This window comes from Schistocerca piceifrons, chromosome 11 (genome assembly GCF_021461385.2).
Source record: "Schistocerca piceifrons isolate TAMUIC-IGC-003096 chromosome 11, iqSchPice1.1, whole genome shotgun sequence".
Taxonomy (NCBI): Eukaryota; Metazoa; Arthropoda; class Insecta; order Orthoptera; family Acrididae; genus Schistocerca; species Schistocerca piceifrons.
The window spans coordinates 102688933-102716668 of NC_060148.1; the positions used below are offsets into that span (position 1 = coordinate 102688933).

The following is a 27736-nucleotide window of genomic DNA, read 5'->3' on the forward strand; positions in this document are numbered from 1 at the left end:
TAATTGTTTAGTACAAACCATAAAAAAATGCACGGAAGTATGTTTTTTAACACAAACCAACGATTTTTAAATGGGACCACGTTAGTTTTATTAGCACATCTGAACATATAAACAAATACGTAATCAGTGCCGTTTGTTGCATTGTAAAATGTTAATTACATCCGGAGATATTGTAACCTAAAGTTGACGCTTGATACATTGTCCCCACTTCATTGCAGGGACCCAAACAGCTGCAACATACATCGGTTTTCTACAGAATGATCTGCCAACGTTCCTCGAAAATGTCCCACTGGAAACGCGTCGACGTATGTGGTATCAGCATGATGGTGCACCTGCACATTCTGCAATTGACACTAGGCTGACTGTTGACAGGATGTTCGACGGGCGTTTCATAGGACGTGGAGGACGCATAAGTTGGCCAGCCCGTTCTCCTGATCTTACATCTCTGGACTTCTTTCTGTAGGGTACGTTAAAGGCGAATGTGTACCGTGATGTGCCTACAACCCCAGAGGATACGAAACAACGTATTGTGGCAGCCTGCGGCGAAATTACACCAGATGTACTGCGGCGTGTACGACATTCATTACGCCAGAGATTGGAATTGTGTGCAGCAAATGATGGCCACCACATTGAACATCTATTGGCGTGATATGTCGGGACACACACTATTCCACTCCGTAATTGAAAATGGAAACCACGTGTGTACGTGTACCTCACCCCTCATGGTAATGTGCATGTGCGTCAGTGAAAAAGACCAATAAAAAGGTGTTAGCATATGGACGTAATGTGCTGTTCCAGTGTCTTCTGTACCTAAGGTCCATCACCGTTCCCTTTGGATCCCTACGTAATTCGGTGCTCTCCGATACACACGATCGAACAGCGGAGGAGTGGTACTGAAGCGTCAACTTTAGGTTACAATATCTCCGGATGTAATGAACATTTTAGAATGCAACAGACGGCACTGATTACGTATTTCTTTATATGTTCAGATGTGCTAACAAAACTAACGGGGTTCCATTTAAAAAAAATGTAGGTTTATGTTAAAAAAACATACTTCTGTGCATTTTTTTATGGTTTGTAGTAACCAATTACACTAGCCCCTCTCCTCACGTTCGATCTGTGGAATCGATTCGTCAGTACTTGATGTGGTTTACGAAATATATCCAGCGGTAACGTTAGGTGACTCACCCTGTATTTATCAACTGTCGCTGGAGACAGGTGTGGCTGTCACTCGTAGAAGTATCGTCAGTCACCTGTATGCTGAAACGGCTGCTCCGTGTTGCCGTGTTTCAGAATCGTCCGCAATGGAAGCAGTTAAGGACATCACAGAGACGGTGGCTGTCAACCTGGGTGCACTCCTGGACGCCGGGGACGACGCCATGGTGATACTCGAGGCAGGCGACACTCGGCTGGTGGTGCACAGGGCCGTCCTGGCGGACAGGAGCCCCGTATTCGCGGCCATGTTCGCCCACGACACCCTCGAGGCCTGCACTGGCGTGGTGAGGATTGCCGACATCGGTGGCCTGGTGCTGAGGGAGCTGGTCTCCTACCTGTACACCCTGCGGGCCCCCCAGCTGCCCGGCGCGGCCCCCCAGCTGCTGACTGCAGCGGATAAGTACGGGGCGTCGGGGCTGAAGGCGGAGTGCGAGCGGCAGGTGGCCGCTCAGCTGACCGTTGAGACCGCGGCGGCCGCAGCCACCCTCGCAGTCCGCCACTCCTGCAGTGACCTCAGGCGAGCAGCCATCGAATTTATTAAGGCACGTACCCACGAGGTGATGGCCACTCAGGGGTGGGCAGATGCGATGCGGAAGCAGCCGGAAGACTTGATCGAAGTGAGCCGATTGCTGTACGATCCACCACCACAAACCAGGTAAGTGTGAGACAACCCACTGATTCGTGTCTCTCAGTTCTGGGTGTGTGTATTTCCAACTGTATGATTTTTCCCACTGAATTTTCGTAGATGTGTGTCTGCTGTAAAATACACCATCATAGACAGTCATTTCACGATAGCTCACAATGCTATCATTACCCTCGTGTAGCAGTTTCAGTGAACCCCTAAACTGAACAGTGTTCATTACCAGGTATGTTAGCTAACAAAAATCATGAAGGAGCCAGTTTGTAGGCATTATATTAAACTACATGTATACAGGAAGTGGTTGTTTAGGTTTTAGCATCAACTGTCATGACAGAGGGTACACTCACTGTGTGAATAGAGCATGAGCCAGACTGCTGTGGACACAAAGCTGTATTGCCCAGCATAGGCTCAGACACAGTGATGGGTGTAGTTTGCAACCGGCAGCCTGTACTGGTTGCTGTAGGCCTGTTCCCATAAAGTAGTCGCTAAAGTTGTCCATTGCCTCTGTGGCTGATGACAATGAGACACCTTTGAATAGTGCCACACTGCATAAAGATGATGACCGAGTAAGTCACTTACAGCAGACACCTCTAGAAAGGTAGTGTACTGCAGAATGATTAGAGGAGGGCGGCAACTTATCTACAATTTTATATTGCTGATGTTGACCTGTGGAATTTTCTTCGTGTAGTAAAGGAGAGTAATCATTATTCACCCCTTAGTATTACAGCTTTGGCTCTTGTGTAGTTGTCTCTCACTTTCTTTCCACGTGCAAGCCATATGCCAGTAACTATCCCAAGATAATTCCAGACAGTACAAGGAAGATGTTAATTGCTCTAAAGGCACATAATATAAAAGAATGCTCTGCTGTGAGGGCTTGCATGGAAGATGTTCAGAAAACCAGGTGAAGTAAGCATCGGTGCCCCAGTGGCTGACTGCTCACACCTCTTGCAGCCTGAGACCACCTCGCAGGATCACAGGCCAGACCTACCAGCAGTTCCAGCTGGTCCCATAAAATTGAGTCTTCCCACCTCATTTTGTTCGCCTCTGTGCTCAGCATTACATAAAGCTCACGCAGTGCTTGGATACGTTCCCTTCTGTGACACACAGAATACCGTGATTTACTGTGTATTCGATGAACAGGTGTCCACCCCTGTGTGTGTGTGTGTTCAGTGGATCTATGGCTTTACTATAGCCACCCAGTGAACACTACAGGCTTCCATTCTCCTGTGGCACACCTTATGACATTATCTGTCCCATCCATTGTTGTTGCTGTTCCACCTCTGATAGTCTGTGACCCTTAAAGTGTCTCTGCGACCAGAGTTACCATTTTTCTGCACCATCTTACAGTTAGATATGTTCATACAAGTCTAATAGCCACTAACACTGATAAATGATCATTTATTTTTCATTTAGATTTTAATACTTATGTAGTATTTTATGTGCTATTTGACATATTGGAAATCTTGTGTTCAAGACGACACTGTGCATTCCCCGAACCAATTGTAATGAACATAGAGCCAGTGTTGTAAATCATTCAGTGTCTTTTATTCTATAAAGATTAACATCAAAATTCATTGTTTAAGCAATAAACATATTACAATTGTTATTTACATTCTTGAAAAAAATTTAAAACATTACATTATTCCAAACTCGTTATGCACGCTGTGGGAAATGACTCAAGCTCTTACGTTTGAAAAAATTTTTGTTAACGGGAATCTTTTTACTAACAGTAATCTTTGTGTACATTTTAAAAATTGTCTTGATGATGTATAATAGATTCTTGTCGTGATCTTCACCTAGTTCACTGCCTCATACTTCCCACACTATTGGGTGTCAGTTACAGACACATATACAATGTTTGGTTCTGGAACTGCCTCTGTCTTTCACTGATTCCACTTGACCCCCCCCCCAGCCTCTCAAAATTATACATAGTATCACACTCAAATTTTATACACCACAGGTGCCTATGATTTTAATAATTAAAATAAGATGTATAAAACCACATGTAAGCAGAATTATTTTTTACTTCATACAGTGTCCACTTCACACAGTGAAGTGATACAGAGTTTTACCATTTTTTGGGGAGGATGTCTCACTATCCCATGTTCATCCAACTCCCCCTTGTACCCATGCCAGCCCTTCTAGATAGACATCAGATTCTCACGGAATTTACCATTCATACCTACTGTATGTGGAGGACAAACTTAATTTTATTTCAGTAGCAAGTTTACAGCACAACTTACATCATCAATCACAAACATTGCTCATCACCCCCCCCCCCCCCCCACACACACACACACAATTAGTGTGTGTTTTTCCATCACTGGGAATGACACGGCTTACTTTAACTACCCCATGGTTTCATGTGTGCTTACAAAGTGAGGATGCTCACTTGAAAAATACTTAAATTCTTGTCAACCGTATTTAATGAATGAAATTGAGATGAATGTGGTAATACTGTTATTACACGTAACTGTTGCACAACCACAGCCTCTTTCTGTTGTCAAATCACGAGTTTCACCGTGCCTTACTGCCCGCTGTACTGATTTCCTTCTCCAGCTCAATTTGAAACACGCTGTCAACTATTTCATTAGCTGTACCTTTCAAAGACCAGTTTTAAGACAGGCTTTGAACGATGTCTGATGATCAAAGTATCACATTAATTACAATACGAAATGTTTGACAATCAGACGAGTGTCGTGCCTGTCAAATTTATATGCGTGTGTTACCATGCTCAGAAGCAGCCAAATTTCCTGAACTGCGTTCCACCTGGTTTGTATGCAGGCATATAACTTTCTTGCACTTCGTCTATTATCGTCCATATGAAAACCAATACCACAGTAATGTAAATATCAGAAAACCCTTTACCAGAGATGATGGTCCTCAGTGCTTGTAAACTGAAGTGAATTACAATAAATGAGATTTCAAAAGCAAGATTCAGCTTCAAACTACATGCTTTTGTATTGGACTGGAATCCAGGACTCCAACCGGTCACTACAGATCTTAACTATCATTTTAACCGCATGTAACATCATATGCACTTTTTCAAACTTGATATGATGGGGCATAAAGTTTTGTTTTGGGCAGGGATTGTGAATGAAGCACAATAAACTGTTACAATTTTATGTATCAAAATTTTTCACCGCTAGAGGGATGATAAAACTGAAATGATTATACAACAAAGTATTCCCCTGCTGCATTTCGAACCCAGCATATATCATGTTGTTTTCTAGCCGCATATAGATACACAATGTCAGTTTATTTCACCACCAGTGAGATATGCTCATGTCTGAACTAGAAATTATGCGAGGAAAAGTTCTGTGCTGACTGGGACTCTTAACCCTGTATGTGCTATCACCACTGGCTACACACCTGTCAAATACTTTTCCACCAGCCACTAGGAGTGGAATTTATAAATCTGAAATGATAGGATAAAAAGTTCTCTGCCTGTTTCAGGGTCAAAATTGGCACCAATTGTTATTGTTGACATTGCATGCACAAATGCTAAAAATCATAATTGCTTTCCACATATTATTTGCAGTGCAAATGCTACAACTTGAAATCACACAGCAAAAATGTTTGTACCCAACCAGTATTTAAAACCAGACCTTCCCCTTTCATTGAAACCTGGAAAACTGTGCAATGTTGGGGACTCAACAAAACGATGGAACTGTATTGTCCGAAAAGTGTTAAAGATGGCAGAAAGAGATATCTGGGTTAGATTCCCATTTCAGCACCCACATTTTCAACATTGCAAGTTCAAATAAGTGTGCCGTGACTTTACATGACAATTGTTCCAGGGATGAAATAAAATTTATGGTGCAAGAAAGGTTAATGGTGAGCTTCCACTAGCCGGACATCTGCCTCTGTCATGGCCCAACATACACAGACTCTCCTCCAGCAGGTAGTGAATGAGTGTCGGCTTTATTGTAGATTAGGAAGGAAAGTGGAACCTTACGTTGTTCAACAGAAGTCACCGGAGGCAAAGAGGGTCTGTTAATACTTGTTAAGTGTTTGGCTGATTAGTGACTCGAACACAGAGCTTAAGCAAATGAAGGTAGAGCAATTTTAACAGACCACCAAACTACTTTCAATGCAGTGCCACTGTTTTGCCGTTAACGAAGGATGCTCCTCACTGGATGAGTGTTCCGTTTCCCTGGAGGTTCATTACAGCCTTTACAAAACATTCTTTTCCTTGTTAATCAATATCAATGGCCACTAGTTGCCTCAGCTACCTAATGTGTACTTTAGAGTTGTTTTTGTAACCACTGAAATAAAATCACATAATTGTCAGCTGCATTACTGGCATTATTGTAGGCTACAGAAATTTCTGCAGGAAGTGTGTTTCCCACCTGAGCTGCTGTGATCTTGTAAGAGTTTAGGTTACACCAATACTAGATCGTACAAAATGAACTCAGCGACAGGTATCAATCAAACTTCCAGAATGTTCTCCAGGGATCATTGTCACGTTTATAACTGCAGTAGTGTGCCATTGTGTCAAGGAACGTTAATTATTTTCTAGTTCTTTATTATTGTGATAGAGGCTTATAATTTTACTAAAAGAAGAGATGCATTTGATATATAAGGAAGTCAATCATAGGCAGTGACTGTTGTTTGAGAATGCGTCCATTGTTATTCTTGAAGTGGCTTCCCTTTATTATAATTTCAGAAGGAATTTATTTTTTACTTTGAAGTGGTATTAAGCTACTAAGCAGCCTTGTTTATCCAATATAATAGTTTTTTGAAGAGATCATTCATTATTATAATTTCTTCTGTTATTATTAACACCATCTTGGTAAAGACGAGGCTTGTCTTTAGTAAATGTAGCTCATTTAGCATAGATAATCCTTCCATATAAATTCCATGTGGAAAAAGGAGGCCTAAAAATGTACTGTGCAAGTGCGTAAGAAAGCCCATAATTTTTCCTCATGTAGCATACTACATTGATGCATGTAGCCTAAAAGGACCACCCATAATTTAACTGAAACAGGTAGATTCATGCATAATATCATAGACTTTTTTCTGACGTGTTGTCATGCAGGTTGGAATAAGTATATTTATCAATCATAATTTTTTTATTTGTAGTTATAAAGTATTCTTGGAGTGACTTATTGAATATTGTACACTTGAAGGTCATGAGGATTGTTGTTTAAACCTTTGAAAATGGTGCATGAAGTATTTTGTGCATCACAGTATATTGATAATTTTTACTTATGGACCATCTGACAGCAACTGAATAAAACACAATTTTAGTGCTATTCGCATTTTGAGTTTATTTTGTGCAAGGCGTTATCAGTGGACTGGAATATGTACATATGTTAGCTATTTAATTTACATTTTTGTCACTGTGCCTATAGGTTATAAACAGTTCTGGTGGTTGGTATTTCCTATTAAGTAGTAATGTTTTGAACTGTACTTACAGGTTGTGTGGACAATTTCTTACATATTACACTCCCATTGCATTTTTGGTGGTGTTCTTCTTATGAATGCCAATTTGCAGTTTTTTCCCACACTCCACAGCACTATGAACTGAAATATTGTTTCAATGCAATGTTTTGGTTTCTGTTGCCAACTGTCAAATGTTTTTACCAAAGACCGAATGTTATTGCCAAACTTTCGAGTGTAATTATTGAAGTATCTGTTATCTGTTTGTGTACATGTTTGTGTGTGTGTGTGTGTGTGTGTGTTTTATGGTGTGGTATTTTTTTTATTTTGGCTCTGCTTATGTGTGTTAGTTTATGTGTGTAGGTCATGGTGTACCATCTGGTTCTTTTCTGTGTGGTGTTCTCAGTGTGTTTGTTGAGTGTGTTTGTAAGTTTTCAGCTTGTGAGTCCTTTTGTATTCTGGAAATGTGTTTGTTTTGTTGTATTAGTTTGTGCGTGTATGTGGTAACTGTGTTAAAGAAATTACGTCAGGAAATAATTTTCTCATTTTCAGTTGGTTTGTTTTGATGTGGTGATTTACCAGTATGGCTCAATCGATTACTGCCAAATGTCATGAAATGTGATCAATTAGCCATCATGTGGCACTTTAATTCAATAGGAAATGTCGAGGAAGAAAGAAAGAAGTAATTAAATGTCAAACATCTCATCGACTGCAAGACCATTAGAGACAAAGTAGAATCTACAGCTCTCAAATGTTAGAAAGGAAATAGTGCGTTTTCAAAGGAAAGGTCACAGTATTTGCATTGCTTAGTTTAAGAAAATAAAGGAAAACTTAAAACAGGATGGTTGGATGGACATTTGAACTATTTGGCTTTACCTTCATAAAACAAAAATGTTTGGTCCTGACAAAAAAACGTAAAATCAAAGGCTAATGTGAGTCCTCAGAATGTAACACTACACATCTGGTGTAATGAAGCTCTTTTGTGTTAAGAAATTCTTCCCACGGATATGTCCATAGTTATTAGCATCAATTGTATTCATAGTTGTCTGCAAAGATTTTCATTGTGTCGTGCACATAAAACCAGAGGAGAAAAGCAATTTTGATTTTTATCGCCTCTGCATGTCTTGTCAACTATGACAGCTGGTGTCGATTTCAAGTGTGTCACACAAAACTTTAAATGATTGCTTGAAAAGTTAAAACACGTACCTCGTAGCAAGTGGCGAAAAAGAATTCGATAATCAACATCATCTTGTGTGCAGTCAACAACGATGGTGCATGCAGCACGCGGGGATAGATTCCCACCCTACACAGAATGTTCCATTAGGTTATTTCCAGTTCATATATGGGCACATCCTGCTACAGCTAAACTAAGCAGATGTTTAACATGTATTTGTGGTTAGAAAACAATGAGCTGGTGAATTCAGATCCCAGTAAAGGAACAAAATACTTTTTCTCAACAGTTCAGATTCTCATTTTGCTATATTTGGATATGTAATGTATTATTGCACTTAGTTAACAATCCTATTAGTTGCTAGGTTTGAATCATCGAACACAATGCCAAGTCATTTCAACATGCACCCACACACAAGTGCTTACGTGTGGCTGAAATGATATTTAAGATCTTTCGTACTTAGTTAACAGAGACAATAGGTGCTCAATTGGAATCCTGGATGGTAGTCTTAATACAAATGTTTTCGTCACTTAATTTCAAGTTGAAACTTAGTTTCCAAAAAGTCATTTATTGCAATAAACTTGAGTTTACAAGCTGCCATCTAATTATAACAGGTTTCGATATTCACACTATCGTGATATTAGTCCGATTGTGGACTCAGTGTTACAAATCAGTTCCTTCAAGTGGGGTCTTGTAATAATCATTTTGTAGAGTGAAATGCCCATATCGAAAAGAGATCAGAGGAACTGCAAGACAGTAACATTATGTGGGTGCATGCGTTGTTCCCCTACACTCTGTCAAGGAATATGGGACTTCATCATCATCATACAATTTAGGTGGAGTGGAATTCAGGCCGTTTGGATAGTTTTGATGACATAGCACCTGAGCTAACATGTCCAGTAATTCTGTAATTATGTTTTGTGCAAGTATTGAGTGTTGTATGTACCTTCTGGCTGCACCTAGATTTGAACTACCTGTTGTATGGGGTTGAGTGACTGCCATGGAAAGCTCAGATCGTACTACTGATTTTTATTAGCTTACTGGTAATTCATTTGTATTAACTGGAGCCCTATCCCCTTTTGGATGGTCCCTCAGCAGTGCTGGCCATAGTGAGTCACCTCCACATCCCCACGAGAACACGCCCAGCCAGCTCACACGCTGCCTCTCTGTATGTGCAGTGCACCAGTCGTTACAGAGCCGAGGACCACCACCACCAGCACCACAACCACAACCAGAACTGCCACCACCACCGCTGCCACCGCCACCTCTGCCAGCGCACCTCGCCAGACACCTGCTGCTGCGCGGCCCACGAGTCCTCAACCTGATGAGGCCACTGTCTCTCAAATGCGGTGAGTTCCCTAAGTGCACACACACACCCACGCGCGCGCGCACAACATTATATGGTAGATAAGATATAAATACTGAAAAGCACAGTGTAAATGCTCAGTCTAGATTTAATAAGGGTCAGCAAAGTGAACTGGGAATAAAATCAAAACATACAATCAGAGGTGGTATCCCCATCCCCACGACTAGATCATAGTATCATGAGAGAGAGGCTAGTTAAGAATAGATTGGTAGAAAAAATAGTTATTGTCAACAGTTCAGTGTCTTATTCATAAAGACCAGCAAACCAATGCCAACAATAATTCAGACTGAGATTTTCACTCTGCAGCGGAGTGTGCACTGATATGAAACTTCCTGGCAGATTAAAACTGTCTGCTGGACCGAGACTCGAACTCTGGACCTTTGCCTTTCGTGGGCAACTGCTCTACCAACTGCTCTATCAACTGAGCTACCCGAGCACGAGTCAAGCCCCGTCCTCACAGCTTTACTTTTGCTAGTACCTCGGCTCCTACCCTCCAAACTTTACAGAAGCTCTCCTGCAAACCTTGAAGAACTAGCACTCCTGAAAGAAAGGATATTGCGGAGACACGGCTTAGCCACAGCCTAGGGGATGTTTCCAGAATGAGAGTCGTGCTTGAGTAGCGCAGTTGGTAGAACACTTGCCCGCGAAAGGCAAAGGTCCCAAGTTCGAGTCTCAGTCCGGCACACAGTTTTAATCTGCCAGGAAGTTTCAATAATTCAGACAATGTCATGCCCAGAAAATTTAGTGATGGGGAGAGTATCAGTGCACTGAATGTGTAAACTGTCAGATGAGATAAATGTCAATTACTTTAGATGTATTGTAATGGTCTAGTAGAGGTCAGACTCATACACAGACATTTATGAGACCATTTTTGGTGCTTGTCAGGAATGAGAGAGGAGAAAGAACCCAATAATTTTCTATAAAGTTTCTGTTAGTAACAAGAAATATACCCGGAAATCACCAAACAGAAGCAAACGTCAGCAGAGCCTGAGCTTGCCAGGGTGCCTCGGTTGCCCCACTGCTGTAACAGCCAGTCTCGGTAACCACAGACATGCAAAGGGGAAACTCTGCCTTCTGTTGACAATGTGTCTGTCTGTCTGAGCAGCAGATTTGCAGTGCCATGAGCTCCCAGAGTCCACAATTACATGCATTCCTATCTCTGTCTTTCCCTACAGTTTTTAACCTCAGCAACCACCTCTAGTTCCACAGCGGTTATTCCCTGATGCCTTCAAATATAACTTACTCTGCTGACCCTTGTACTTGTCGCAGTTTTCCACATATCACACTATCCTCACCTATCCTGTAGAGATGTTCCATAGTTCTTCTGTTATGAGTTCACCTAGTTTAAACATCCATCAATAGCACCGCATTTACAATGCTCCGATTCCCCTCTTGTTTTTCCATAATCCATGATTAATTTTTATGCAGTACTGTGCTCCAAGCATACATTCAGGTATGTCTGACACAAATTAAGGCCTATCTTTGATATTAGTAACTTTGTTTTGCGAGGAATCTCCTGTTTTTCCATGCTACATTACTTCTTATAACAACTGTGCTTTGAACCTCAGTGTAAATTAGCATCATGTGTACCAGAGTCCTACAAGTGGTCTACTGTGTGGTCCTTAATTCTGTAAACTTTGCCACCAATGTTATTTCTGCCACCCCCCAATACTTCCCTCTTTCTTCCATTCATTAATCCTGATTTGGCACTCATTCAACTGTTCATTACATTCACCAACTCTGGTGATTATCTGACTTTCAGTGAACACAGAAATATCACCAGTGAATTTTATCAATGAAATCCTTTTCACCTTCAGTTTTAATTAAATTGCTATAAGTTTCTTCAGTTCCACCAATGTTTCTTCAGTGTTCATCTGAACATTTGTAGAGATTATCTGCATCCTTATCTTTAACCATCTTTAATTCAGAATACCAATTCTTGTTGATTATTGTACATATTCTATGTTACCTGCTGTTCCATATATCTTATATGTACCTTTTAAAAAAATTTCATGCACTTTCACTGTTTCATGCTGTCAAATGTCATGTAAAGATCTGCAAATCCAATAAAGATCTCTTGATTTTTCTTGAACATCCCTTCCACTATCCCTCGATCCTTTACTCCAGATTCAGTTTTCTCAAACAGATTATCACCTTTGTCTTCCATTCTTCTGCATGTTTTGTTATTTTTTCAGTAAGTTCTATTCATGAGCTGTTTAGCAATTGAACTTATAGGCGCTTGGTTGCTTCTGTAGTGCCTGGATGGTATTTCTCTGGCAGTCTGTTGTTATGACTCCTGTCTCATGGATTACGCAGACAAATGTGAATACTCACGTGATTGCCATTAGTTATCGCATCATCTAGAGCCTCAAAGAAGTTAAAATTCCTATTCCATTCCTGTGTACTTCAGTATCCTATTTTTTACACACTGAATTCTCATAACAATTCTCTTAAAATTTAGTTCACGAACTGGTCCGAGCATGGGGGTCACAACCTGGACCACACGCCACTGTTAAGCACTAATGAAGGACTGGATCTCTTACTTAGATTGCACATAATTCATTAAGGTCAATCCAACACATTTATTTCAAATACATAAATGAAGTTACATTTGAATCTGTCTGACATTAAACAGCAATAAAAAAAAACAATTTCAATATCAGCTGATTTAGTGCGTGAAGTGCGAGTTAAGCCAATAACCAGATAAACTAAATTTGAATCTGTCTGGCATCAAACGGGAATAAAATACTTTTTTTATATGTTTAAACTACAGGATTAAGGAATTCCAAATCTTTCCCCTTACTAGGCGGAGGCTGAGCCAGAAACACAGAATGCCCCAAAATCTCAGTTTTGCTGTGAAATCTTACAGGACACCCGAAAGCAGTAACAGACAAGGGGTCGGCGCCCACAAATAACATAGGCCAAGAGTCAGGCCGGGAGCACATCCCACGAGAACTTGTTCACACTATGCTCACCACAAACTGTACACATTCTGACCGAACATCTGCTTGCGGTGGCTCCCAGAAGGACGAAGCAACCGACAGCCCCACACCGTGCTTCTCACACAGGCACCTCAATTTGTACAAACATCTAGGCCAACTCCGGACTCCCCTCTCACTGCGAGGCTTGGCACAATTTATACGAAATGCCTTCCAGGCAACCAGTAACTGCCGCAGGAGTTTCACTATTCACAAACAGCCCCAGTGTAACAGACATCACACACGTGCTTACGCCCGAGCTACAACCCAGCCAGTCTCACCGGCCGCCCCAAACCGACTGCCTCTCGCCGTCTCGCGCGCCCCAGCTGAAAACGCAAAGATGCTCATGCCCGGGGACGCACCAAAGATAATCCGATTGTTGATGATCGACCAGCGTTCTGGCTCACTCATTATCATAACTGAATTGTGATCTGAGTGCACATCTGTTCCTGGATGCACCTTACAGTTCAATACCTGACTCCAGAGTGTGTGTCTGGTTGTGATGTACTCCAGCTGGAAATGTCTTTACCAGCTAAAGCTCTGCCTCCCTCCTTAAGAGCTGAAAATGCTGAGATACCGAAGCAAACGCACAAATGTCACAGAACACAGGGCATAGCCTTGCAGCAAGTGAGCCATCCACATGTGGTGGAATGGTGCAGGAGGGCTCCTCCAAAGGGAGTGCTTGCAACGGTACCACCGATCACCATAAATGGCAGTCAGTGATTACATTAAACCTCTCTGAGGAATTTTTGAGAAAGTTGTGACGTGAGATAACCTAATGGGAACAGAACAAACAGACTGGGATTCGTTTCCGAAACACCCCCAGCAGAGTATAACCAACACCAAACATTTGAGTGAGGAACAGATGTTCTCCAGCACAAAAGCAAGTCTTATTAATTAAATATTAGCTATGTATTAAAATTAGTCACCAGCCTAATTAGGAATTCTTGTCAAACAATGTAATAAAGCAGAAGGCAGTGCTAAGGCTAACTAACTTTCCTTGACACACACACACAAAACTCTTTCTTTATATCTGTTCACATTACAACAGAGTAACGTAGCCTTGCAGATAAATATAGTACTAATTTGGAAGTCAAACAAATGGCCAATGAGATAGCAAACAGTAGCATATCCCCACAACAACATGTACCTTGAATCAGGGCTTAATTTCGGTCAGAACACGTTCTGGCACCTCCCAGAAACGCCCTTTCTTCTAATTCTCCCTTTTTTCCCTTTTTTACAGTACAGCACTGGAGATTTGAAATAGTATTAAATCAAAACGTAACTATAATTTTCCGCTGCACCAGAACAAGTGAACGTGACAATGGGTTGCCAACGTGATGTGATGGGCAGGAGGTGCTGTGTTTGTGTGTGTGTGTGTGTGCGTGTGTGTGTGTGTGTGTGTGTGTGTGTAAGATAAGTGGAGTATCATTCCAAAGTTGTGATTGGTACATATTGCCTTTTGTTTACAACTGCCAACAACCTCAGAGATGTAGTAGCAAGGCAACGTCTCATGTGTGTCAATGAGAAATAAATAATGTAAGCCATGTTTGAATGTGAATGTCTTTATAATTTGCTTTCATGAAATCATTTCATTCCATGTTGCAATTTATGTCACAGCTAAAAATCAAATGTGCGTATGGAACAGACATGACTAAAAGTTGGCAGTCTTTCGATCTGATACATCCCTTTGTCCACGGCACTCTTGACCATTGTCTTTATCTGCCCGCACCCTTGTTAGAACATGGTTGACACTTTACAGTAGAGAGGAGCTCCCACAGGGGGCAAATTTGAACTCCCAATGCAGAACGGACATGTATATGTTTGACCCATAAGTCTGTCTGTCTGTCTGCCCCAACATAGTTCTCAAACGAAAGTTCCAATTTTAAAGCCGTTTTTTTACTTGACAGCTGGTTTAATCAGGACGGTTCTAGATATATTTCTGAAAATCTGTTCAGCCATTTAAATGCCATGAGCTATATGAAGTAAAAATGTTTTCCGCCAGCATGCTCTCTTGAAATTCATTACGTAGTCCATAAGAATTACATCACGTTATGTAGTGCCAAACTGTAGAGCTCAAAAAGATGTACCTAAATAAAAGATTAAGGTTGAAGAATAATAACGATTTTTGTCTTCTGAAATCACCTGTTTCAGCACCCACAAAGCAGAAAAAGTGTGATTGTGACTGAACTGTGAAAGACAAACATATGCTCTTGCTGACTTTTCGTGGTTCTTTTTTAGGTCTACAATTCATTAAAAAATCAAATGATTTTGCTCTAATAGTTTATGTAGCGTACTGTAAGAGAGCATGAAGGCAGCCCACTTTTTTGCGACTTGATTTACAACTATAGCCACAGCTTATTTCTTGTGCTACCTAAAGTAGCGAAATATATACTAATAGATAGTAAATGAATATGTCTGTGAGTTAAAGAAAGAAACATGTAAATCCCATAAGTGGTTCTCACGTTACAATTGCCTATCTGTGTGTCTGTCTGTGAATTCAGTCTTTGTAGTCCACGATTCAGACAGGTCGTGTCTACGGCTTTTTCAGTTTGAATCGTTTACCTTGTTAGCCATCGCTGCCTCACAGAGAAGCCAACAGACAATCCAACAGGCACTTTAGGAATTCAAGTTCAACGATATTACTCAGTCACTCTATGTAGGTCAATTGCTTGCAGTTCAGTTGTTGTTCTGCTCAGAACCGACACCATTGTTTCGATTTGTTCATAGTGTTTATTTACACAGTGAGACTGTGATTGGACACGAGAGTTTAATAGTTACGTATATCTCTACAAAAATTAGTGACTTCTTTTAATCTAAAAGGCAAGAAGTTAGTGAGAGCAATGAAAACCACAGTTTAGATGTAGAATCCATGACGTCAGCTGTGGCTGGAGAAGAAGATGCAAACAACAAATCAGATGATCCTTCTCCTACGTCATGTAACAAAATGAAAATTTCTATAAGTTGGTGGATATGGATACAGACAAAACATCTATAGACAGTATTCATAATTGTAATGATGATGAAAAGCCAGATTGTCGGTCTGTCGAACAATGTACAGATTATAAAGCTAAAAACCCATGGTTAATTATTAAAAAGACATAAGTTTGTAGAAGTGTATCTACACTAGGTAAAGGAACAACAAGTTGTTACTGAGCGTGTTTTTGGACACCTTATAAGCAAGCAAAGTTAAATAGACCGTTTTATGAGTTTGAGACAGAAATTGATCTCCAAATTAAAAATGGTTTGGATATGGGCCGAATACTATGTTCAAATGTTGCTTGATCTAATATAGTGATTCATATTTCTGACCAGATGACATCAGATCTAATAAATAATCTAATAAAAAGCGACTCCAAATTTTCACTTCTTTTGGATAAAGCCACTTCTCTTTCACACAAAAAAGCTTTGATTGTGTAGTTCAGAACATTGTTAAAAGGGAAAACGCCATGACAATTTCTTTGACACTTTTTGAGCTAAATGACACAACAGCATCTAATATCTTGAAAGAACTTTTAAAGCAGTTAGAATCACTAGGACTAGGCTGTGAGTTTTTGAAAGACCATTTAATCGCTTTGACTTGCGATGGAGCTTCTGTCATGTTAGACCTTGCAAAGCTGATGTTTCCAAACTTATTCATCTGGCATTGTTTGAATCATCGTTCAGAACTCACCGTGCACGACACGATAGAAGAAGTGGTGGGAATTAATCACTTTAAAATAATCATGGATAAAGTTAGAAATATGTTCAGCTGCTCTCCGAAAAACAGCAGGGAGCTGGCAGTTGTTGCTAAAGGTTTGGAGCAAGAAATTATGAAAATCCGATTCTTGAGTTTCTCCCGGCGTATTTGATAATCAAAATATCCACGGGTATGCTGCCGGTCTGTAGTGTCCAACGGGCACAATATTTCGGCGATCAAACATGTCGCCATCATCAGGTGACCCGGGTCGGAACTGTGTTTTGTCCTCCAAATAAAACTCGTGCACTGGTGGGGAGCGCCAAAGATGACCTCGGTTTGAGGAAGGCCGGCGTGTACCAGATTCCGTATCAATGTGGCAAGTCGTATATTGGTCAGACGATGCGTACCGTCGAGGATCGATGCCGTGAACACCAGAGGCACACTCGACTGATGTATCCGAGCAAGTCGGCAGTTGCTGAACATTGTTTGTCGGAAAATCACGCCATGGAGTATGACCACACGAGGATTCTGGTACAGACGTCGAGATACTGGGACAGCGTTGTTAGAGAGGCCATCGAAATTCGCACCAATGACGACCTCATAAACCGGGACTGTGGCTATAATCTTAGCAAGGCTTGGGAACCAGCGATCGGGTTAATCAAGAGTAAATCACGCAGACGTATAGTTGTGACGACCACGGCGGACAGAGCCATCACACCGACGTCATCTCAGACGCCGTCGCAATCTGTTCCACCGCACGACCATGGCGCTGGGCGCGGACGGCGGAGGGAGCGCGCCGCGGGCGGAGGGTATTTAAATCGGCCGCCGCCGCGACCGAACCCAGTTCCCTCTGAGCAGCCATAGCGTACGGATCTCCGTGCCGGCACGTTCACAGGAGCTCAGTCCGTCAGTTCACCTGATGATGGCGACATGTTTGATCGCCGAAATATTGTGCCCGTTGGACACTATAGACCGCAGCATACCCGTGGATATTTTGATTATGAAAATCGATCGTGTGCTTCACACTCGTTGGGTGGCCTCCAGTTTATTGGCAGTAAAAGCTGTGTGGAAAGATTGCAGGGCTCTGTACAGTCATTTTTTAGAAGCATCCTTGGACATGAAACGAGACTCAAAACACCGGTCTACTTACAAAGGGCTTTTTAATACATTCTCATCTACATCTTTCATCTCCAACCTAGCTGTAATGTCTGATGCCTTAGAAGAGTTGGCCGATCTATCCCTACAGCTTCAAAGATCAAGTGTTAACCTTGTTCAAGCTCACAACGACATTACACTTTTATTAAAAGTGTTTGAAAGTCTGGTTGATGCAATGGGACAACATGCAAATGTAGCTAACATTGCACTGGAAAATATGAACTTTCAATGTGTTAAACTTTCTCAAAGAAGAAATATTTCTAAGATTCCTGATGAACAGTTTAATCGCAGCTTGGCAAATAATTTGTGATCCAGGTTGCTATCAACAGTGAATGCATCTGAAAGCTACGATGATGTTATGAACTACATGAAGGCCATTCACCTGAAATTGTGGCCTAAAAACATATCGATCACTTATGGAGAAAATGAGATTTTTCGAATGTGTGAAAGATTTAAGATTAATAGCCCTCTGAAATAATGAAGGACTCTAGGGAGTACAAACAGGGTCTGAAACCACTACTAAGTGGAGAAGTGCCAACTGTTCTTGTACAGCCACCAATGTTCAAAAATTTTGTATCAATAATAAACAGCATTGCAGTGTCGATTGCAGAGTGTGAACGTGGCATTTCTGCAATGAACTTAATTATGACACCACTGAGATCGTCACTCTACATCAGCACTGTTTGTAGTTCATTACGCATCAGACTTCTGGGACCACCTGTAGCTAGATATGAAAATGGGCATCTTGGATGGTGAAGGGATATCATTCTGCACTTGCTACACAGTCGAAAGCACGAAGTGATAAAGTGTATAATGAGGATAATTCTGTATTACGGAAATGTTTTTCTTAATCCATCTCCATTGATTGTGTTTGAAATAATTTCACAGTGCTTACTTTTTCTTCCTTTATTTGAGCCACTGAGTATGAACTTAGTTAAAACTATGAGTTCAGTTAATAATACGTCCTAAAAAGGTACTTTTTAACAATAAATACACAATGTATATTCTGTATAAACTGACTCCTCATATGCCACTGACTTTCGTCAGGATAACAGATGTTTGTCATTTTAAGTTAATACGCTATGTTGAAAGTGTAATAAAATTTGAAGGGAAATATTTAAACAAAGTTGTATACTCTTAGGTCAAAGATATATACTGCATGTTGACAGGACTTATTTTATGAGTGAAGGGAAATTAAATTCATATTTCAAACTACAAAACTGTAATCTCAAAATTAACGCTCGGTACAATTTATTATTAATGTGATATTCTTGATTTGGAATCATTTGTAATTTTATCATAAATGAGTTAACAGATCAATACTCAATCCCACCAATTCAGTTTATTGGTCATTAGTGGTTTAATTGTCGAACGGCAAATCGAGCTAAAAATCTACTGAGATGTGGGATTCTTGAAGTTTTCAACTGCTGTTTGAAACAGTATAACATCTTCATGCAGCCCGCTGAAGTAAAATTGTTTAAATAATGGTTTAACGTACAAACTAATTTTTTTATATACACAGTATGTTATTGGAAATAAAAAAGTAATTTTAACAGAGCTATAATGGAACTCAAGAAGCTTTGACATTTTTGTAAAATATTCGCCAAAGATGAATGATTGTTATAAGTGCGACTTTGACTGAAATGGTCGACTTCACTGTGAAGCTGATTTTAATATAAGTGCATGTTTATTTTTGTAATAATTCTCTCCCAATGCCAAATGCATTGATTGCTTTTCCTACAAGATGTATTCTACATGTAAAACATTTTTCGGTCAGATTGCAGCAAATGTGTTAACATTTATAATATCAGGTCCCTTTTGATTTTTTGTGGTTTAATAAATAAATATTCAGTTTTGCAGCGGCTACTCATGAAATGTTTTTCTCAGTTAAGACACTATGGGCTTATGGAAAAGAACAAATCTGTCATCTGTATGACGAGTTTATCATTTCCTGATTATTATAACATAAAGAACACTTGCCCACAAAAAGCAAAGGTCCCGAGTTTGAGTCTCGGTCCGGCACACAGTTTTAATCTGCCAGGAAGTTTCATATCAGCGCACACTCCGCCGCAGAGTGGAAATCTCATTCTGGGAACAATAGTGTTTTTTCAGTACAATTTTTACACGTAGGGTCTCATGTTAATTAAATGGTAAAGACCTTTCTCTTTGGCTAGTAACATAGGAACAACTAAATTTTTTACGAGTGTAAAAGTTAAGTCATAGATATTTTTAGTCTATTAGTTACATTTTACATTCAGAAGGGAATTTATGTATTACCTGTATAAATAAAACTTGTGATTTCTTTTTCACTCACTATCATGAAAGTTTCAAATGACAAAATCTGACTGAAGAACATTACATATAGTCTTTTCCCATGGCAGTGTAACATGATGTGGGGAGGAAAGGAGACGAGAGGAGAGGAGAGGAGGAAGATTACGGTAGCCTCAGGGTGAGGAAGTGGGAGGGGGGAATGTTTTAACTTTATCTTGCATTGTTATCAACTCGGGCGCGACGCAACGATCAGCTGCTATGGTACAAAATGCTCACAGAATTAACATTGCGTGAAGACGTGAGAAATCGAAATTGTACTAGACCCAGATGGAGCAGGAATATCTTAGTCATTAACTGCTAAATGCCTTGTTGATGAATACTGAACACACGTTCATAGAGCAGCTACAAAAAACTGTTTGAACGTTGTGGCTGGCAGCATTTGAAAACGTGATGTCGTGAGTATGACTTGGTGCCAATACGTGTGAAGCAGAACTATGGAGCAAAGTGACACTGGTACGGCAGATGGTGGCACCTTGTGGTGTTATGTTTTTGATTATAAGATATTATGGTTTAAAAACCTGAATGTCAGAACTGTATTTTCTAAGAAAGAATTTCTCATTGTAAGTTTTCTCACAAGTCTCTCTCTGTGGAGTGGTAGAAGGGGGCGCCTTACGGCACCTAAAAGTTTAAAAGTTAAGCCCTGCCTTGAATGAACTAGATGCAGCAGTTAATAGAACCAGTCACCAACACACATGATACTAATAGCAATACTAAACAGGGCAGAGCATGAAATGATTGATTTAAATCAGGAGGTCTATTATGATGATATCATATAACATCATTGCTAGTACACAGTCTCTATACCTTTACGTTACCCAGCTTGCATTTAAGTAGCTAATGCAGTAAATATTTCTTTATTGGGCACAGTTTGAAGCAATTAAACAGAATGCAAATCTAACTTCACTGGCTGTGGAGGTACCTTTGCTTTGCTTCATTAACTAACTAGTTTAGTACATGAGGGCCTCAAAGTTTCATGGTTTGAAGAGCCATGCTCATTAACAAATCTTCACAAGTGTGTATGGAAAATGGTGAGTATTCTCATCAATAATTATTCATTAAGTGAAGCACAACAAACTATAACTCTTCAAATAACAAATGTGCTTTGAAAAGTAGTCTTTTAACCTTCTCAAAATATAGTTGGGTGGGCAAATGCCAACACCATTAAATTCAAGTTCAAACACCTTCTCATGGAATGAACAGTAATAAAACTTTGTAATTCTGGTCAAAGTGCATAAATGCAACAATTAATAATCTTTTTCACTTCTAATCAGTATTATCATTCTTTTAACTAACAACTTTACAATTTTTGGACAGCTTTTAAGTAAGACAAAGTATTTAAGAAAATTAATGCAGATCGATTTAAAAATGCACTGGGAGTAGTGCATTTCTCAAATTATTAAACTGAACTTGAAACACAATAACTCCACACATTAGAAAGCAATCACAACTATCTTTACGGCTGCTTAATAGTCTTTTCATAATAAATTAGCACACTCGGAATTAAATTCACTAGGATAGGATTCTCAAGGCTTGTGATTTGGGATAATCACAGGTGTAATATAGAGATTTTAGCAACACCACGATTGTCATTAAAATCAACCAAATTTCACAAATACCTAGTTCATTTACAGTGCCAAATATAAACAATTTGGTGGAAGGCTGGTGTCACTGGTGGCCTGATTTGCAGTGGCTGTTAATATGGCAGTGATGTAGTCATGGCAGTACTGTTGGCCTCGCACTGTTATAGATCTTCTGAATTATATTTTTGCAGGGCCGAAAACAATGCCATGATAATGGTATCACTAAATGCAGCATCCGAGGTCCATATATAACACTCTTAAGTTCCTCTGCCTCAACACTCCAAGAATATGAACTACAATGTTCCGCTACTGCTAGCGAGATGTTAACCACAGCATTGGTCAGGCCTCATTCCTTACCCGTTGCAAAGGACACATTTCAGCTTGCGCTAACCACTCCTTTTCCTTTCCGCCAGGCTACTTTCGTAGCTGTAGGGCTTCCCCACATCTTTTACATTCAACCCTGCGTTCCCTAACTATGGACCAAGTCATTTACAGTACATTATATAACAATCATTCCAATAGTTATTTACATTCATAAGCATAAATTGAACATTGTTCAAAAGGCTAACATAACTGAAATATGTATACATTGTCAAAGAATTTCCGTGACAGGCAAAACACTCTACATACAACAGATACAGCACTCTACATAAGCAACTCTACAAATAGAAATATCAATACAAAGTAGGTCAAAAATGGATGTTACATATGCCCCATGGTTCACTGAAGATTCCTGCTAGGCAAACATCAATAACACCTTAATGGTACCAAGCAGTCGAAAATAATAATCACTTCATCCAGAGTTGAGCATGAAAAGAATACATTACAAAACACATTAAAACACTATACACTGTATACACTTCATTACCAAAACAAGATATAAGCAACATTATTCAATTATGTACACCTGTCACATCTGATTCTCATTTTGTGAAACAGTAAGTTGAGTAGTAAGCAAAATTTATATATATTGTCAAGAATATTCAGTAGCATGTTGTAAGCATTCAAGAAATTTAGCTATACACATACAAGTATACCCCCTACATATATCACAAGCAATTTGACATAGTACATGCAACACATCCTATAGCATGAGTTTGAATTTACAAAGGAGGAAACTATCAATGCTGATTCTAATAATAGTAGTCCATTCTTTGATATTAATGTAAACAAACATATTTAAACTGAACCTACTATTCTTTTCTTACTGCCTTTATTTGAAACACAGTCCCTCTTTGAAAACTGTAGGAAAACACATACAACACTAACAGATATGAAAATAAAATAATTTTGCTACCTGCAATAGCATCTTGCACTGCATTTGACAACATTAACAAATTACATATCACATTAATCAATTGGCTACCCATTTTGGGTTTTGGCAGTCTATTACAGACATAGTTTTTTCCCCCACTTTGGCAAGTCTTCTATGCTGCCCATTCTGTATTTAAGGCATTCCACATTCCTTTTCAATTTGGCAACATTTGCTTGTAGCCCTTTCAGTACAGGGTATATTTTACAACAGGTTTTAGAATCTGGAACTTCTAAGATAGTAACAGCAATTTTACATAGGTAACAACATTTTTATAAGAACATAAATTACAGTTAAATACAGTATAGTAGCTTCATAAGATAGATACATTATTTTATCTACAGCATGATATACATTTTTAGTCTGGTATGATTTCTTCATTTATTTGTTCCTAGGTACATACAGTTTGAGATCCACTACATTATGGACATCAAGGAACTTCTTCAACTCTGGGTAGATTAAATAGTAGGCATTGTTGTGAGGTGTGTCTTGTACTGTGAATAGCCCATTATATATACATAAATATAGAAATTTCGTGGTTAAGTTCACTTGATTATTCATGGGTCTTCAGAAAAACATAGTCTCCAATTTTAAACATGGCAAACTTCAGGTTGCTATTGTGCATTTTAGATCTCGTTTCGCCTTTGTTTTTTCTCTTACCAATTTTTTCTTCTGGCCTAATCCCAAATCTGTAAACGGTGGGAACTCTAGTTTTTCCTCATTTAAACATTTGCTCTTAGTACTGAGCAGAATTTCCCCACGTGTGAACTCAGTAAACCCATGAGGCAAGGTCTTCATTAATATATTAATTTTCTACACCATTCTGCTCCATTCCATCTTTCCAGGTTTTGAAAATAAATTGGGGCCATTATTGGGCAGTACTGCACTGGGTTTTTGCAAATACTGAATCATCCTATCGAATACTGACATTGCTGTCACCTTTTTCAGGAGATACAATTTTATAAATTTAGAAAATACTTCCGAAATCACTAAAATACATTTACAATTACCAGAAGTTGTGGGGAGGGGTCCATACAGGTCCACAGGCAGTAAATCCATGGTATCTTTAGGTAACGTGTTCTGCATTGGACCTTGATTAACTAATCAACTAGTTCTATTGGTTACCTTAGCTCCCTGGCAGATATCACAAGACCTAATACGTTCAGTTACCTTTCGACTCATACTATTGGCAATCACTATAACACTAGCAAATTTATCTAGACACTCTTTTGGCCCAATGCTAGTGAAAATAATCTGACATCTGTATCAAATTGGGTAGGCCAACACACCATCCATTCTTCAGTAATGAAGCCTTTCCTATTATACAAGATAGTTTAAAAATCAAAATTTACTTATACAGATTTCTTCCAATTTGGTTGCTCATTTTGATGATATCACATGGTTTTGCAAATCTGTTCAAATTCATTTTTGCCTGATCTTCTTCATGTAATTAATTTGGAAAGTTCCATCTCCATTGCATTCCTTGGGTACTTCATCTGTACCATTGGGACAATTCATTGCCACATAATTTTTTGTACCCTTTACATAGCAGATTTCATAATTAAATTGTTCAGGTATAAAGCCCATTGGGTTAGCCTGCCATTTAGAAGGCAACAACCTTTAAGGAATGTTTGAGCTTTGTGGTCAATGTGTGATGATCTTAAAACCCCACCAATCTATAAATTTCTTTAGGTCCCATAATATGGCCAAGGCTACCTCCTCTGATATGGTATGGTTCTTTTTGTTTCCTGTCAATGCCCTGCTGGCAAAAGCTATAGTTCTATGAGCTAAATTTCCTGTACCATTTACCTCCTGGAAAATTTCAATACAATCCCATAGGTGCTACTGTCAGTATTCATATTGAAAGTCTGTGACAGTACTGGGTGATGTAAAACATTATCATGTCAAAGTTTAATCTTTTAAGATTCACAATCCTGCCGACTCACGTCTGTCCAAACAAAAGCACTAAATCTTTTTATAGATTGTTCAAGTGTGGATTATTGAAGGGTTTCCCTTAACAAATTTTCTCTAAAATCCACACCAACCTAAAAAGGCTTACAACTGTTTCCTATTTTTTGGTGGGGGAAATTTTTCTAAGGCACGTAGCTTTCTCCAGGTCCTTATTAATGCCGGTAGTAGTAATTATATGGCTCAAGAATTTAATTTCTAATTTTACGAGTTCACATTCACTATAATTTTAAAGTGATGCCTCCTGCTAGAAAAGCAACAGTTTGGAGCTTTTTTGCCAGTTTCCATTGGAGATAAATAAATCATCTACATAAATAGTTAACCTGGAACTCAACTCCTCTCCTAACACAAAGTCCAGAGCTCTAATAAACACTGCCAGAGAGGTATTCAGTCCAAATGGAACTACTTTGTATCGATAACATTTCCCAGTAAACAGGATTGCTTTATATCCATGCGATTCTAGACTTAATGGGATTTGCCAATAGTCAGCAGTCATGTTGAAGCTGGTTAAATACCTCATTATGAAATTTTTGCAACATTTTGTCCAGATTTTCAGGCCTGTGCACCTCTCTTTTTACTTTGTTCAGAGTTTGTGCATCAATGGCAACATGTACTCCTCCATCCTTGTTTACAATGATAAGTGGACTGATATATTAGCTGTTACTGTGTTATATCACTCCTCATTCCATAATCTTATCTGTTTCATTCTGCATGGCCTGTTTCTTAGAAAAAGGTACCAAATACGGTTCCACAAAGCGGTGCTCCTGCACATGTGCAACTTCCGGGTCACAGCGTGCATTCCGCAGCCGTCAGCATTCATGTAGTGCATGTTTGTATGCACAGATGTCGCTTTATCCACTTGCTGGGGTACTCTGTACCAGCACATTCTAGTGCTCTTTCCACAGCTTGCAAGCCAACCATGGGAAGGTATTTTGCGTATTAAAACATTTAAAATACTGTAACAATCTACTCATTGGGACGTCTACTTTTATGTTACCAGTTTAACCCAGTAGGAAAAGTAATACAGTTAACAACCGTGGGTTTTTATTAAGGCAGCTTGACTGACGGCACGCAAATACGCGTAACGTTTTTGATCTAGTATTTAAGAAAGAGAGCAGTTAGTTACTTCCAGCGAACCTTATTCATGATTTCAAATAACATTAAACTAATGCAAGGTTTCCTATAACTAATTCTCGGTGCCCTCAGTTACACCGACATAATTTCTGTCTCACTGACCTCTGAACAGAATGATAACCGCAGACGTCTCGATCACCTGTTATTTCAATACTAGTATCAGTTCCGTCTAAAATATGCATAATAACAGACAATTAGATGAAGGTTATTGTTTATCGACATCAGCTGAGCGTAGCCCTTCACACATTAAAAAAAACCGTAAATGTAAGTATACATTGGAACAATCGGTTTAATGAGCAATTTTCCTGATAATAATGTACCATGGAGCAGAATGATGCAATAATGCACAGTTAGTAAACAATAACTTTTTATTATGAAAGGAATAAATCCAAACACATTTATCACTGGTCATGAGAAATGATATAGTTAATATCGGGCATAAAAGATCAGCTCATTGACGAACGCAAGCAGTTGTGAAGATTTTCATCACTTATGCTTGATAGAAACCTTGATTTATTCATTTACATCAGCCAGAAAAACCTTTCACAAATATATGTCAACCCGAACATAGACATAAGTCTCGCGGCATCTTTGTGCAGGTGTGGAAATTCTTGTTGTGAAAAATTTTCATAGAATCCTTTTGTACTTCGCACTGCAAAGAACTTGTCCTTCAGTTTTGTATTGCACTGTAGGTCGATCAGTTCCATCTGTAGGTCATTTGGAGCATCATCAACTGACGACGAGAACGGTCGAGCAAAGAGGCGAATGGCAGGAGGCAAAATCGTATCATCTGCAAATTGTGCTCGTAATTGTTACTTAATTTTTCCAATTATTGATACATATTCTTGAAATCTAGCACTTTCATGGACCAGTCCAAGAGTCGGGAAATCTGCAGTATTTTCTGTCATTAGTTGGCGCTCCCAAAGCGCAAGCTTCCTTTCAAAGGCATTTACTTTTTCCAACATGTCAGAAATTAAATTATTTTCACCTTGCAAACTGACGTTCAGGCTGTTCATGTGAGACGTAATGTCCACAAGAAATGCAAGGTCTGATATCCAACAAGGGTCTTCCAACATAGGTTCACTTTTTCCCTTCTCATGTAAGAATGTTACTATGACCAAACGTAAATCAAAAAATATTTTCAGCATTTTACCTCAACTGATCCAGCGTACTTCAGTATAGTAAGCTATGTCGCCGTACTCCGCTCCTAATTCCTCCAAGAACAGCCGAAACTGGCGATGCTTTTGCCCATGTGTCTTCAGGTAGTTTACAGTATGCACAACAATTTGCGTGACGTTTGCTAACGTTACTGATTTTGCACAAAGCGCGTCTCGATGCAGAATGCAGTGAATTCCATACGTCTCATTTGTGCGCCCTAGCTTTTGGCGCATCCGTGCTATGAGTTCTCTCCGGTGGCCTTGCATTGATGGTGCTCCATTTGTGGTCACTGAGGCTCACCGCCGGTCGGGATGGCCGAGCGGTTCTAGGCGCTACAGTTTGGAACCGCGCGACCGCTACGGTCGCAGGTTCGAATCCTGCCTCGGGCATGGATGTGTGTGATGTCCTTAGGTTAGTTAGGTTTAAGTAGTTCTAAGTTCCAGAGGACTGATGACCTCAGAAGTTAAGTCCCATAGTGCTCAGAGCCATTTGAACCATCTGAGACTCACCGATTCCAATCCATACCGACACCATCAATCGCTTGTTCGACAGCTTGGAGTAAGTCCGCACCTGTAGTAGTCCCTTTCAACGGTACTAAGTCCAAAACGTCCTCTGTTTCACAAAGTGCGTTATCGACACCTCGTATGTATATCACAACTTGGGC

The 27736-nt window shown here is 39.7% G+C and overlaps 1 protein-coding gene across 1 annotated transcript in view; it reads left to right on the forward strand.

Annotated features, from left to right (window-relative positions):
* Positions 1 to 27736, forward strand: part of LOC124719752 (poly [ADP-ribose] polymerase tankyrase-1-like) — a 166760-nt gene that overhangs the window by 34517 nt on the left and 104507 nt on the right. The window contains exons 2-3 of the mRNA XM_047244952.1: positions 1294 to 1870; positions 9590 to 9760. Of these exons, the coding sequence (XP_047100908.1) occupies positions 1305 to 1870; positions 9590 to 9760 (737 nt within the window). The 5' untranslated portion in view covers positions 1294 to 1304. The remainder of the gene's footprint in view (positions 1 to 1293; positions 1871 to 9589; positions 9761 to 27736) is intronic.